This window comes from Choloepus didactylus, chromosome 4 (assembly GCF_015220235.1).
Source record: "Choloepus didactylus isolate mChoDid1 chromosome 4, mChoDid1.pri, whole genome shotgun sequence".
Lineage (NCBI taxonomy): Eukaryota > Metazoa > Chordata > Mammalia > Pilosa > Megalonychidae > Choloepus > Choloepus didactylus.
In genome coordinates, this window is record NC_051310.1 from 157,753,801 (window position 1) to 157,767,677 (window position 13,877).

General features: G+C 53.8%; 1 protein-coding gene across 1 annotated transcript; it reads right to left on the reverse strand.

Moving 5' to 3' along the window:
- Positions 1-157: 157 nt before the first annotated feature.
- JPH4 (junctophilin 4) lies at positions 158-9,680 on the reverse strand. Its single transcript, XM_037834584.1, has 6 exons — positions 9,491-9,680; positions 8,425-8,974; positions 6,821-7,592; positions 3,698-3,816; positions 2,810-3,342; positions 158-1,809 (listed from the first exon to the last, which is right to left on the reverse strand). The coding sequence occupies exons 2-6, from the start codon at positions 8,801-8,803 to the stop codon at positions 1,726-1,728; spliced, it is 1,887 nt and encodes a 628-aa protein (XP_037690512.1). The 5' UTR covers positions 8,804-8,974; positions 9,491-9,680; the 3' UTR covers positions 158-1,725.
- Positions 9,681-13,877: the final 4,197 nt, after the last annotated feature.

Here is a 13,877-nt window from a genome sequence, read left to right on the forward strand (position 1 = left end):
ACCTCGCCCTGGCTTTGGGGTTTAGGAGAAAGATCTCTCATCCACAGAGGCTGTATAATAGACCTGGCATTTCCCAAGAGGGACTCTCGTAAATGTACTTCACCGTCCGGAGAGCCTCAGATTGCTTGGGAGAAGCCATCGCACCCCAAAGGAGATGACAGTCCCCCCCCTTTTTTGAACTTTTTTATTAATATATTTTTTTTTTGTTAAATTTCTTTGTATTTTTTTCCTGCAAGACTTGGTGTTGGCGGCACTGTTGTAGTTTAACTTCAATCCCAAATTCCATGAAATAGAAATCAGAAGTCAAGGTTGAGAGGGAAGGAAGGAAGTAGGCAGGCCAAGGAGTAAACAGTTTGACTAGAAAAAAAGAAGGGGTGTGTGGTGGGCATTCCCAGGCAAGGCCATTCCTTGAGGGTGGGGTTGGCAGGCAGCTTGCCTCTGCCTCATGCAGGAGAGGGAGGAAAAGATCCCCTGGAGACCCTACAGTCCCGTCTTCCTAGGTCTTCCTGTCCCCTAGGGGAAAAGCTGGTACCAGGGATCAGACAAAGTCTCAAACAGGGCTCTCCACTCACTTCACACCGTTTGGCTGCCCATCTCTGTCCTGCCTGGAAAGCCTGTGAGCTTCCTTTGATCCCCTCCTGTTGCTTTCCCATTACACAAGATTCCAGTGTGGTGGGGGAAGGGCTATAACCCCCTTGGAGACTACTAAACTTGTCACAGCTTCTGCTGCCCTGTGAGCTCCATATTATTTTGATCGGTTCCATCCCCCAGAAGTGCCCCCCCTCACGCCAGAGTTGGGGAGCCCTTGCTCAAGTACCTCTAATCCTCTACAATAGAAGTGCCTTCTTCAGGCCCCTTAGGGATTTAATCAAAGGCCACATGTGAGTCCAGACCAACCAAATAAACTTGTATGGGGATAGAAGGGTGGAAAAAATCAGTGGCAAAGTTTGGGAGGGGGTGGGCTTCGTTGCATTGGATATTTCTTGGTCCTTTGCACATTGCTTTTGGCATGCCACCATAGGGGGTTGGCGGAGGGGCTGGCTATTGAGGAAAGAAAGAGGAAGATGCTAGGGAATCATTCTACTTTTCACTTTCTGTATCTCCTTCAGGGAAGGATTCAGTTAGGCAAGAACCTAGCTCAATGCTCTGAGGTGAGATAAGATCCAAGGTAAGAGGTGGAGGCTGAAACCTCCTCCAGGTTTTCACTATATCTCAGAAGGACAGCAGGCCTCTTGGGTCAGGGAGTGACAGCAGCTCAGCCAAAGTCTGGCCCAACATTCAGTCACCCTTTCTCCACTTTCTCCTTTCACTTCAGCTTCCAGGAAACTCCTCAGGACACCAAACTCCCACCCTCAGTGCAGTTAAGGTCTAAAGAAAAGGTGGGGAGGGCATGGGGGCAATGGTCTGACTTAGATTTGTGTATCTCAGAGGGGAGAACAACTCTGAGAGAGAAAAGCCCTTCATATGTAAACAATCTAGAGAAAGAGAAGGGGTTGGGTGGGGAAAGGAGTGAGGAAGACAGAAAGAGATCCAGAATAAATGAGATCATCTGAAAGAAGAGAGGGACAAAGAAAAAGCAAGAGACAAAAACAAAAAAGGACAGAAAAGAAAAGGGATAAGAGAAAGAAAGATAGAAAAAACAACCAGGAAGAGGAAAAGAGAAAAAGGCAGGTAAAAGGGGTGAAGAGGCAGCAACCAAAGCCAGAACTAGGCCAGGAAGTAGCCTCAGGTGAGGAGCTGGGAGAACAGGAACGCCAGGCTGAGGTCCAGGAGGGCCACGGCTCCCACCACCAGAGGGTTGGCAGCTCCCTAGAGAGACAGAGGGGGAGGGAAGCAGGCTCAGTTCCTGAGGACCAGGTCCAGCTCGAAGTCCCACCTTCCTGAGGGTAAAGCTGTTCAGCTCAAGGGCCCTGGCTTTGGTGGCAAAGCTGAAGGGTCCCAGGCAACATGCTGCTTCTCTCAGAGGTCGGAGCAGAGGGACCTCCGGCCTTTGTTTTGGATTGCACAGCCCCCCTTTTCTCCAGGCAGGGCCCCACTTTCCCCCTGGCACCCTCAAGGGAGGGACAGCCTTTCCTCCCTGCCTCCTTCTCCCGATTCCTCCTTCCGCCGCCATCATGTCATGTGGCCCAGGCAGGAGGAGCCTGGCCCTAGTAGCCGACTAGGCAGCAGCAGCCTTTACTGTGGGAAGGCAGAAAGGGATGAAGGGGTGAGGAGCTGGTTGCTAGGAAACAGGAGAAGGCCTGAGATCCAATCAGAATTGAGAGTTCTGGGGAAACCCCACCCCGCCTGTTTTTCTGCCTTCTTTCCTATTTCCCTTCTTCCCAGGAGAGGGAGGGAGAGTCATGGTAGGGAGGGAACAATCTTTTCCTTTTTTATTTCTGGACACCAAAGAGAGAAAGTGCGGAGGTGGGGGTGGAGGTGGAGTAGGAAATCAGGAGCTGAAAATGGTATGAAAGGAGAACAGGGAAAGATGTTCTAGCTCTACCGTTACTAGTTTGTTAATCCTGGACAAGTTACTTTAAGTGCTCTGGGCCTCAGTTTCCCCATCTGTCAAATGAGGGAGTTGAACTTGAAGGGCTCTAGTTTTCTTCCAGCTTGAAAGTTCTCTATTTTATTTTATTTTGTTTTTTTGAGGTGGGTATATGGTCCAAGACTAGGTGGGCAAAGAGGAAACTGAGTCCAAATCACAGCCCTTCGGGGGAACAGACAGAGGTCTGGAAAGGGTGGGAAGGAAGGCTTTGAGGAGAAGAGAGGCTGGAAGGGAGATGAGACTCAAGAGCACACAAAGCGGGGCCAGAGGTTGTCTCACCGGCTGGGCAGGCCTCTCGGTTGCAACCGGCTCCTCGAGTTCTTCTGTCAGCTGCCCAGCATCGGGACTCCTCAAGGACGTGCCTCTCAGGACTGGAGTGGCCATGGGCTCAGGCTCAGAGCCTCCTGGGACTCTCAGCTGGGGCAAGGGCTCTTCATCTTCCCCTTCCTCCTCTCGAAGACTTCCTGAACTGTCGCTGCAGCCTCCGAGGAGTGGGGAACCGTCTCTGGGCCCTGGCCCCTGCATCCCAGCCTCATCCTCAGCCTCATAGCCAGCTAGTTCCTCCACCTGCTCCCCCGGTCCCCCCCACTCCTCGGGCCAAGCTTTGGGGCTGGAGAAGGGACCCAGGTCCCCTCCAGGGGTCAATGGGTTCCGGCAGGCAGGGGGTCGCCAGGGTTGGCGGGAGGAGGCAGGGCTGCTGGGCAGTTCGGGAGAGCCCTCTGAGGGGGTCAGTCCATTCTCATACACCCCAGGGCTGTCCTCATCCAAGGGCTCTGTGTCGGAACCTTCCGAGTCCTGCCTGGGTCTGCGGCCTGGGGCAGGAAGAGCTGAGAATCAGTGGGGCCTAACTATCTAGGGCTGGAGAAGCTACAACTTTATTTCCCCGAATGGACACCTCCCAGGACTTTGGTATCCCCAGGCCTACAGCCTCTCACTTCCAGTCCCCAATCCCCCCAATCCTTATTATCCTTCTTTACAAATTCCCAGTCCCACTCCACTCCCCAAACTGGGCTTGACCCCCCACCTCTGTCCCCTTGGACCCTCATACCTTGTTTTTTCCTATCCCCAGTTCCCCCGGAGGGATTCCCAAACTCTTTCCCTATGTTTGAGCCTCTCTAGCTCCCCAAGGGGGTTCATCCCCCCACGCTCAGGCTGTCCACACCTTACCTGGGGCCTCTAACATGGGTTGCAGGTCCTGGGCTATCAGTTTGGCCATTCGAGCTGCCTCCACAGCCTTCTCAGCGACACTGCTGGCTGCCACTGCCTTGAGGAGGGCGTCTGCTGCCCTGTCGGGTCGCGGGGATGGGAACTCAGCAGGCTTTTCCCCACAGCAACTTACCCCCTGGTCAGATGCTCCAGCCCCGTTCCCCATGTCCCCACTACATCACATCCTCCTGATCTGAGCTCACCACTCTGCAGTCCTCACCCTTCCACGTACTCTGCCAGCTGCTCTCCTTCTCTGGCTGGTCAGGGCAGGTCCGCTTTGGTTTCCTGTCCTGGACTTGGGCTGTGTTGGCTGTCATCACACCCTCCTGCTCCTCTCACATCCTTCACCTTTTATATCCTGTAGTAACACTTCCCTTCTTCAGTTGCAGGGGCCAGGCCCTTTCCTCACCTCTGTTATTCCAGTCCTGTCCTGCTCCCTTCTCTTAACAACTGAAACCTCACTCTCTTAGCACATCTTCTGCAGTCACATCTGTTTGGTACTCACAAACTGTACGTGATGACCTCTTGGCCGTAGTTCCCTGCTCGTTATCATCTCCTCTCACAGCCCCCTAGGATCATACACTTCTCTGTGGGGTCCAGAGCGTTTTCCTGTACCTTGTGATCCTGCCCTCCTAGAGGCTTTGCCACTCGCTCACGCCCTTTGTTCGGGACCACGCTCTCCCCTGTGGTAGGAGTCTTTGCCTCCCACTCCCTTACCTCTGCCATCCTTCCTTATTATTCAACCCAACCTCTTCCAGTGCATATTTCCTGACATGAGAATTTCACATCTTGCTTTTCTTCAGTTCTTCTGTTATAAAATTATACTCCCCACTCTATCACTGCCACTGCCTCCCTGCCCCATCTCATCCTTTTCTGAGCTCTGGAGCTGAAGAGTGGGTTTCCCTTTTCTGCTATCCCCTCTCCCTGCTAATAGGCACACTTTCTCACCACTGAGATTATACCTCTGGTGAAGCTCTTAGTCTCCCCATTGTTGTTTCTCAGCTCTTCCTCTGATGTCAGATACTTCCTCAACTTTCCCTTTCTTTTCACCCTCTGCTATTGATCATAGATACCTTGTAATCATTAAATTAGTTCTATTCTGAATGAAGGTGAGGCACAAAGGAGCAGAGATCGAGGTAATAAGACGTACTTGCCATGGGCTTGAATGGATTAAGACCCATGAATCCCTCTGGTCACAGGCCTGGGAAGGCAGGTCTGGGTATGGGGGGAAGGCTAGTGATGTCCACTGGAGGCTTAGGCCCACCTCTTATTTATGTGCCGGGGGAGACATGGTCAGTCTCCTCTCCTCACTTGGTGGGTTAAGGAACTTCAGAGCCTGCATGGAGGGACCTAAGACCTGTTCTGTCTTAGGGCTTTCAGACTCTACATGAGCAGCCCTGCCCTGAAACTGAGTTGGTGTCAGGGTTTGGGACAGGGCATGAGGATCATGGTTTTGGGTTGCACTGTGTTCTCCTGGCAGCCATGAAACTAATACACTGACAAGGACCTCTGTTTTGGGGTAGGGAGGATATGGATGATCAAATCCCAGGCATTAGACTCAGTCTGTGTTCAGGCATCAGGCCAGGCCCTGGCTACCTGGCAGAGGCACCTGCTGCCAAAGCTCTGCTGTTTCCATGGCAGCCAGCAGCCAATCAGCATTTCCAGGCCTGATGCTGGGGAGACCAAACAGCCTCCTCCCACTGCCTGAGCCTCTAGCTACTGAAATCAGTTTTTCCTGCACACCCCCCTCTCCTAGTTTAAAGTATTCCCTGGTGCTCTGCCTACCCCACAACCTTTCCCTGGCTTAAGGCCCTGGACTCCAACCACCCAGACACTCAAATACATCTATAGATGCACATTTTTGAGCTTAGGTGCATACTCTGGATTTGCCCCATTCATATTCAGACACACACACACACACACACACTGTCACCCACTATACAAACTCACTGAAGCACATTTGTACATATCCTGACCCAAGCCCTCTGAAACAGTCTCAAATTTAAACACAAAAGCCCCCAACTGTGCCCTGCCCCCTTTAAAAGAAAAACCAAATATAATTATAAATCAGGGGCTTGTGAATCTCATTACAAATGGAATTTTGCCTTCTTTTAGATCTACACTATCTAATTCAGTAGTCACTAGCCACACGCGTCTATTAAGCACTTGAAATGTGGCTACTCTGAATTGAGATGATATGCTGAAAGAGTAAAAATGCACAATAGATTTCAGACTTGGTACCAAAAGAAAATAATGTAAAATATTTCATTAATAATTCTATATTGATTATATGTTGAAATGATATTTGAATAACAGTTGAAATAAAAATATAGTATTAAAATTAATTTCACTGTTTCTTTTTACTTTGTCTTTAAAAGTGGCTACTAGAAGATTTAGAATTACATAATTGGCTCACATTATATTTCTATTGGGCAGCACCGCTTTAGATAGCAAAGCTCCTGATGCATGGCAATGTAATCTGATTTACAGAAAGACAATTTCATTTACAGGCAAATTTTCAGAAATCTTATCAGTTAGGTAAAGGGAGGTAGAGGAGGCAAAGCTGGGAGAGAATGTCTTTTCAGGTGGGTGGGTCAGCTATGAAAACTAGACAAACTCCAAGGCCCAAATGGTATCAGGCTGGGATGTGGTTAGGAATGGACACCACTGTCTCTGCCCTGGGCTGGCTGATGTTTTATCAGGCCCTTCCTACTCCTGGCCTGAGGCCTGGAGGCTGGATCAGCTGCAGGAGGAGGAAGACTAGTGACCTGTCCCTATTTTAAGAGGTTTATGGGCAGTGCTCATTGCTATGCCACAAACATCAATGGATTCCACACACAAGCATCCCCATAAAAGACCATGAGACACACTTGGTCTTACACCCTCTGCCTCAAATACCCAACCACCCCCAGTTACACCCACATCCACCTGTAGCCTCCAGTAACAACACCCCAAATATCCAGGATCCTAGGCCTACTTTCTCACCAGGCCCCAGGTCTTGGGTCTAGGCCCTTCTTTAGGCCCCCAGGTCTTCCCTCTCCCCTTATGGCAGCTTTTGGCCTCTGCACACTCCCTGACGCCCACCTGGCAGCGGCGATCTCCTGGCGCTGGCGGGCAGCACTCACGGCTCGACGGGCGCCCTCGACAGCCCTGTCCACCTTCTCCTTGACTTTGCCCCGCCGAAGGGCCAGAGGCAGGAGGCTGCGGACGCGCCCCCCGTGCACCAGCCGGTTGCGCTTGTACTTGCCCTCCTCGCGGGAGCCGTCGGGGCGGGTGGTGCGCCCGTAGCCGTGCCGCCGGTTGCCCAGCCACTCGCCCTCGTAGCGCAGCCCGTTGGAACGCTGGCTCACGCCGTAGCCGCTGCGCCGGTCTGCGCGCCATTCGCCCGCGTACACCTCAGTGGCTGAGCCCTCGATAAGAGCGGGCGGCGCTGGGGTCGGGAGCCCGCTGGCCTCGGAGCCCGGGGGCCCGGTGCTGCCCACCTCGCTGCTCACCTCACTGCGCAGGGAACCCCGTTTGCTGCCCAGGGAGCTGCGGCGCCCGCCTGCTCGGAGCCCGCTGAGCAGCAAGGAGCGGCGGAAGAATCCGCCGGCCGCAGGGGTGCGCTTTCGGGTGGATGCGCCGTCAGCGTCCCCGGGCCCCGCCAGCACGAAGCCGCCCCGGGAGCCCGAGGCCGGGCTACCGCCCTCGTCGCCCGGCAGCGGCAGGGGCGGGGGCGGCGTCGGGGGGTCGCTGTGGCCGGAGTCCAGGGAGGTGCGGCGTGGTGAGCGCAGCAGCACCGCCTGATGGTAGGGCACACTCTGGCGCACCCCGTAGCCGTGGCGCTTCCCGGCCTGCCACTGGCCCTGGTAGGTTCCTGCGGGCGGGGCGGGGTGGGGTGGGAAAAATAGTCGGGACCCGCCTTTCCTTGCACCCCAGGCCCGAAGCGTCTCTGGAAACCAGTGTGTTAGGCGCGGGAGGTCAGGGGAGGGCACTAGGAGCAGGGGACAGGCAGGCTGGGTCGGAAGGTGTGTGGAAGAGCCGAGTGAAGACAGGCAGGCAGCAGGAGCTGCGTGGATTTTGGCAGTGTGGATAGACAGGGGAAGGGATAGGGACGGGCAGCCTAGGGTGTGTGAAGAACAGGCGATTCCAGAGGGTGAGAGGGACAGGCAGACAGGATAGCCGTGGAATAAGCAGATGGTGGCACACGAGGCCAGCCAACAGAGGTATGAGGGATAGAGAGGGGAAGTGGGAGTGCCAGGCTGTCTGAAACAGAGGGACAGAAAGACAGGCCAGAGGTATGAGGGACAGGCAGACAGTGATGTTTAAGATAAGCAGGTGGCAGGCAAACAGGACTGACCACAAAGGTCAAGCTGACTGGGGAAGTGCAAGGGGACAAGCAGAGCAGAGGTGTAAGGGACAGGCAGACAAGGGAGAGCTGTGGGACAGGCAGACAGGGAAGGGGTGGCGGCAGGCCACCTGGGGAGAAAGAGAAGCAGGCATCCTGGAGGCAGACACACGAGGAAGGTGTGTGTGTGTGTGTGTGTGTAGGGGGTGGGCAGAAAGATGGGGGTTGGGGAGCACATCGACGGGGGAGGAATATGGGGGACAGCCAGGGGGCCTGGGGGCAGAACGATGGGGAAAGCACCCGCGGGAGGGCCGACGGGCAGGCACGGAGGGGCAGACAGACAGTGGGCCGAGCCCCGCACCTCCGTCGGAGTAGGTCTCGGTGCCGTAGCCGTCCTGGAAGCCGTCCTTCCAGAGCCCGGCGTAGCGCAGGCCAGACACGCTCTCCCACACGCCGCTGCGCCCCTTCAGCCCGCCTAGCCACTCGCCGCGGTATGTCCAGCGGCTCTTGCGCTCCACGCCCAGCCCTTCGCGCTTGCCCTGCTGCCAGTGGCCCTGGTAGCTGTGTCCGCCGGGCCCCGTGAAGACGCCGAGTGACTCGAAGCCGTGCGCCCAGCAGCCGCTGTACTCGCCCTGGGCGCCGGGCCCCGTGCACACGCCGTAGCCATGTGCCCGCCCCGCCTCCCAGCCCCCCACGTAGCAGCCCCCGTCGTCAAAGTCGAACTTGCCCCCGGGGGACATGCATGTAGTTGACGCGGCCTCAGCCCCCCGGCGGCTCAACGCATCCTGGGGCTGGGGAGCCGGCTGGGGTCCTGGGAGCCGGGCGAGGCCTGGGGGCGGGGGCAGTTAGACCCGGGCCGGGCGGGGGAGCCCCAGCGCGGGCAGGCAGGGCCGGACCCTCATCCTGAGTGGCTGCGGAGAAAGAGGTGGGGGGGGGGGGTAAGTGGCGAGTGAGGCCCCTCCTCTTTGTCCGCCGCTCCCTGGCCAGGTGGCTCGGGCATCAGCGAACCTCCCCCCCCCTTCTTCCCGTCAGCGTCTTCCAGCAGCTCCAAAGCTTTGGAGGCTCCCCCACCCCTCCCTCCTTGTAGAGGGCCCCACCCAAGACTGGGCCTGAACCCCAAGCTAGAGCCCGATTTCTCCAACCCAGAGCCCCAAAGTGCCGAGTGTGGATGGCAGTTTGGGGGGTCCTCAGAGGCGGCTGGGCGGGGTCAGAGACCACCCTCTTCCCAGGCTGCTGCCAGGGCCCCTCTGCCCTGGTTCTTTGGCTTCCCCGGCCAAGAAGGGGTTAGAGAATGTAGGAGAGGGGATTGGAGCTAGGTGGGCAGAGGGTTTGGGGTGGAGGGGGGGAGAAGTATGGGGAGGCTCTGCAGGGGAAAGGCGAGGGTGGGGATGGGCAGACTGGAGGAAGGGAGGGGGCAGGCTACTCACCAGGTGGGCTGGGGCTCAGGCTGCCTCCCAGGCACAGCATCCATGGCAGGGTACCTCCACTCCCACCTCACTCCGGCCAAACCAAGCCCCCTCCCCTTCCGGAGAGACTGTTCCAACCCTGAGAGCTAAGGTGGGGGAGCCGCGGGAGAGAGTCCCCTCTCTCCCCAGCTGGAGCAGCAGGCTGTGGGGGGGCGGGGTGGGGTAGTGGCAGAGGTGGGGGGTGGGAGATGAGAATAGTGTAGAGAAAAAAAAAATCTGCCTTGGACTGAGATAGGGAAGAAGAGCTGGGAGGTGGATGGGAGGGGGAGGGGGCAATCAAGAGGGGGTGTTTTTATTATTTTTTCTTCTTCTTATGGTTGGGGGGAGGAAAAAAAAATCAAAATTCCGATTCCATCCCAGCACAAATCAATGTTTGCTCCATCCCAGCATCACGGGGGAGGCTGGGCCAGGCAGATTTAAAGGGGCAGGGAGAAGAGAGGAGACGAGAGGAGATGGATGAAAAAGAGTCGGTGGCGATGTTGGGGGCGGGGTGGGAGGTATACCCAGGCAGGAAAAGATGGGAGTCCGCTAACCTTGCAGAGAGGGAGGAGGCAGGTAGAAGAGGAAAAGGAGAGGCACAGAGACCCCTGGGGTGGAAAGAAACCCTGGGATGGGGGCAGGGAGTGGGGTGAGGCTGAGAGGAGCCGAGGGGAGGAGACTGAGCTGAAGATGGGGAGGCTGGGGGAGGCCGAAGCCGGGCGGAGGCGGAGAGATGCTGGCGGGAGAGGGCGTGAGGAATACAAAGAAAGAGGTGCAGGGGTTGAGAGCTAAGGAGCAGGGAGATACAGCAGAAGAGGGAAGATGGGAGGGAGATCCATTCTGGGGCTGGTGAGGGATGGCAAGGAGGAGAGGAGCAGGGGAGGAGGAGAAGGAGGGAAAAAGAAACAGATATGGAGACTGAGAGTGAAATAAGGGCTGTGAAGGGAGGGAGAAAGCCCTGCATGTAGAAGGGCAGGAGTGGGTAGAGAAAAAGAAATTCAGGCAGGAGGCTTGGATGTGGGGCGCAGGGGAGAAAGGAGGAACCCAGGGTTCTAGCCCTGCCAGCTATTTGGACTGAAGCCAGGAAGCCTTTGGTCAAGCATGCCTGAGTCCATAAGTCTGCTGTGCTCCCCGTGAAAGTTGCTGGAAGGGAACCAGGGGGCTCCCCCACTTGCGCTTTCTGAGGAAGTTTGACATGGGGTCCCGCCAGGAAGCTTGGCACCACCAATACTTTTCCAGTCCTTACCATTCACACTGCCCTCCACCCCCCAACTCTTTCTCCCTGGGTTGCCCCCTCCAAAGGGATAGGGGTGGGATGAGGGGTGTATTGTTTTTGAATGGGGAACAGGGGATCATGTTTGGTGGTGCCCTGAAAATCCCAGGGCTTGGGAACCTTGTCTTCTCCTTTGCAAACCTAGAGGCAAAGACATCCAGATAGGTTTGGGTGGGCCTTTATTGTGGTAAGCCCACCAGCCGTCCCTGTTCACTCACCAGAAGCAGGCATTCACTGTTCCCCTCCCTGTTCAGTTTACTCAGACTCTGTATCTAGTTCCATCCCTGCCTCTACGGATTTAGGGAGGAGGGCACTGTGTCCAACTATACACACGGGATAGTGTCCAATGCACTCAGTTGCTTTTATTTTCGTACAAGCTCTGGTCCATCCCCTTCACTTTCCAGAGAAGAGGCAGAGGCAGAAAAGCTGGGATTTGAACATTAGACACCAGAGCTTTTGAGCCCTTCTGCTGCTTTTCCCAGGATTCCATGTACTTGGAAACCTCCCTTAGACTTAGGAGCTCCATTTTGACTATTTAGGTAAAATAAAGAACATGAGGTTTGGAATATAAAAGGGATTTTCTATGCATTGTGTTTTCCTAAGGGTTGGACAAACACATGCATTTTAAGCCTTCTGAGTGCCTAGCACAGAAAAGGGCAGCTATGGGGTAATAAATTTGGGTCCACTTGGGTTTGACTATTGATGGAGAGTTCGTTCATCCATCTGTACAGCCATCTGTACATCCATCCATCCATCCATCCATCCTTCCATTCAGCAAATGTTTACGTAGTTTACTGTGTGGCAGGCACATTGCCAGGTGCTAGAGATATGTGGTGAATGCCATGGTCCCTGCCCTCACGGAGCTTACTATCTAGAAAAGACAGACAACAAAATGAGCAGTTCTAGTGTGGTTAGTGCCTTAACAGGTTCATGGGGTTGGAAATAGGGAATAGGGATGGAACCTAACTCAGCCTGGCTTCCCAGGGAAAGAGGCAATTCAGATGAATCCAGGCCCAGCCACCTCCCTCACCCCTAGACATCCGGTCCTTCTTTCTCCAGTGGTGCTCTGTCCCACACAGCCTCTATGATTACTCTTTTCTCCAGGAAAGGGGGAAAAAAAGAAAAGAAAAACCCATCTATGGGCCCTGTTCCTTAGGGAAAAAGGTGGTAGAGGTAAGCTGAAGGAAGGGGAGAGACACCATGTTGGTAGTGATTCCATACTCTGTTTGGAGCTGTAAATTAAAGTGTAGGGTCTGAAGAAGTCCTGAAGAAACCATGGACAGCGCTGTCTGGAACATGCAGGGCACACATTTCTAGCCCCCCATATCTCCTTCGGTGAGCAAGCCTTCCAGCCCCTTTCTGTTCTGTCCTCCGATCCTGCAGTCCCTCTTTCAGGACAGGGAAACTTTTTCATGGGGTGAGCCGGGTTGTTTTGCCACAGTCTACCAACATTTAGGTGCCTTGGAAAAGGGAACTAATCTAAAGTGGAGCAGCTCTGTGCTGGGCATTTCATCTCCATTACCTCATTCAATCCTCACAACAAAACTGCTGACTGTGAGCCATCCAGGGTAGAGGCCAAGAGCCAGGCTTTCCAGGGTGGAGAGAGCTACGTTTCAATCCCAACTCTATCCTTACTAGCTGGGTAAATCTGAACACATTGCCTAACTTTTTTGAGCCTCAGTTTGTGCATCTCTAAAATGGGAATAAGAGAACCTACTTCATAGCTTATTGTAAGGATTGGAATGATCGTGTGTGAATGATATGTTTGATAACATATAGGGGAAAAGTTCTTGTCATAGTGCCCAGCATATAGTAAGTACCCAGGAAATGGTGGCTTGAAAATAGGTTGGCACTATGCCAGTTTTATAGGTGAGGCATCTGAGATGTGGAAATTAATAGATTTTCTCAGTGTTGTATAGCTAGTATGTGGTAGTTCCTGGATTTGAATATTGTATTAGTTAGGGTTCTCCTTGGAAACAGAATCAATGAGAGATGTCTCTGATTATCAAATTGTAAAAGTGACTCACACAATTGTGGGAGTGCACGAGTCCAAATTCTGCAGAGCTGTCAACAAGCTGTCAACTCCAAGGAAGATGTCCGACGAACTCCTCGGGAAACGAACCGACAACTTTGACAAACTCCTCAGGAAACGAACTGACAACTTTGACGAACTCCTCAGGAAACGAACTGGCAACTTCAGCAAGTTCCCCAGGAAATGCTTCACTGAGCAGCTGAAGAAAGAAGTGAAGGTTCTCTAACCGTCTGGCTTATAAGCCTCCAACTGATCACCTGGACCAAATCCAGCCAATTGCATTCTCTCACTGTGGAAGGCACGCCCCTTGATGAGTCATCAGTCAGCTGCAGTCAATTGACTGATGATCCAACAAACCAGCCCGTTGGATTATTAACCAGCCTCAGATATCCTCACAGCAATCGTCAGGCCAGTGCCACCTAGCCAAGTTGACACATGAACCCAACCATCACAGTCCACCCCTTGTCAGCTTGGCAGTTGTACACATCACCTAAAACCATACCTTCAAAATGAACGTTACAGCTTATGCCTTATGATAAGGGGATAAGACAGAGAAGAAAGCAAAAATATTTTCTTTACAGACAAATACAAACATAATCATAACAAAACGAGGAGGAAATATTCACGTCATCATAGTCCTCGTTTCTGTAACTGGTCACGTGGCCGTAGTTCATATTTATCATGACCTTCTTCCACTACCCATTCCATGTTCCCTTTACCCTCAGCAAGCACTTCAGCTGGCCGTGGTTCTTTGCCTGGTGGGGTGACCCAAACCTTCATTCCTGAAGTTTCTTGGCCATTGGTAGTCCTGCCTGGATTCGGTTGTTGCAGTTTTCCGTTGACTTGAATCACGGGGCATGGTAGTACTAAGAGACACCCTAGGGGATCTCCTGTATTCCAGGAAAACTCTTCTTTACTTCCATTGTGTAGTTGCAGTGCTATTTCCCCTTGGATAGTCAGGATCAATCACCCCAGCCAGTACAGTAATCCCCTTACTTGCCTGTTGATTCAGAGGCATCAGAAGCCCAAAGTGGCCAGGTGGCAGCCTTAACTTCCAGTTCAAT

What these genes read in the sequence shown, in the direction of transcription:
- JPH4 (XM_037834584.1), bottom strand. Translation starts at nt 8,803, where the DNA reads ATGTCCCCCGGGGGCAAGTTCGACTTTGACGACGGGGGCTGCTACGTG. An exon ending in CGAGACCTACTCCGACGGAG is followed by an intron (nt 7,593 to 8,424) that starts GTGCGGGGCTCG and finishes CCCCGCCCGCAG; the next exon opens with GAACCTACCAGGGCCAGTGG. An exon ending in CAGGAGATCGCCGCTGCCAG is followed by an intron (nt 3,817 to 6,820) that starts GTGGGCGTCAGG and finishes GCGACCCGACAG; the next exon opens with GGCAGCAGACGCCCTCCTCA.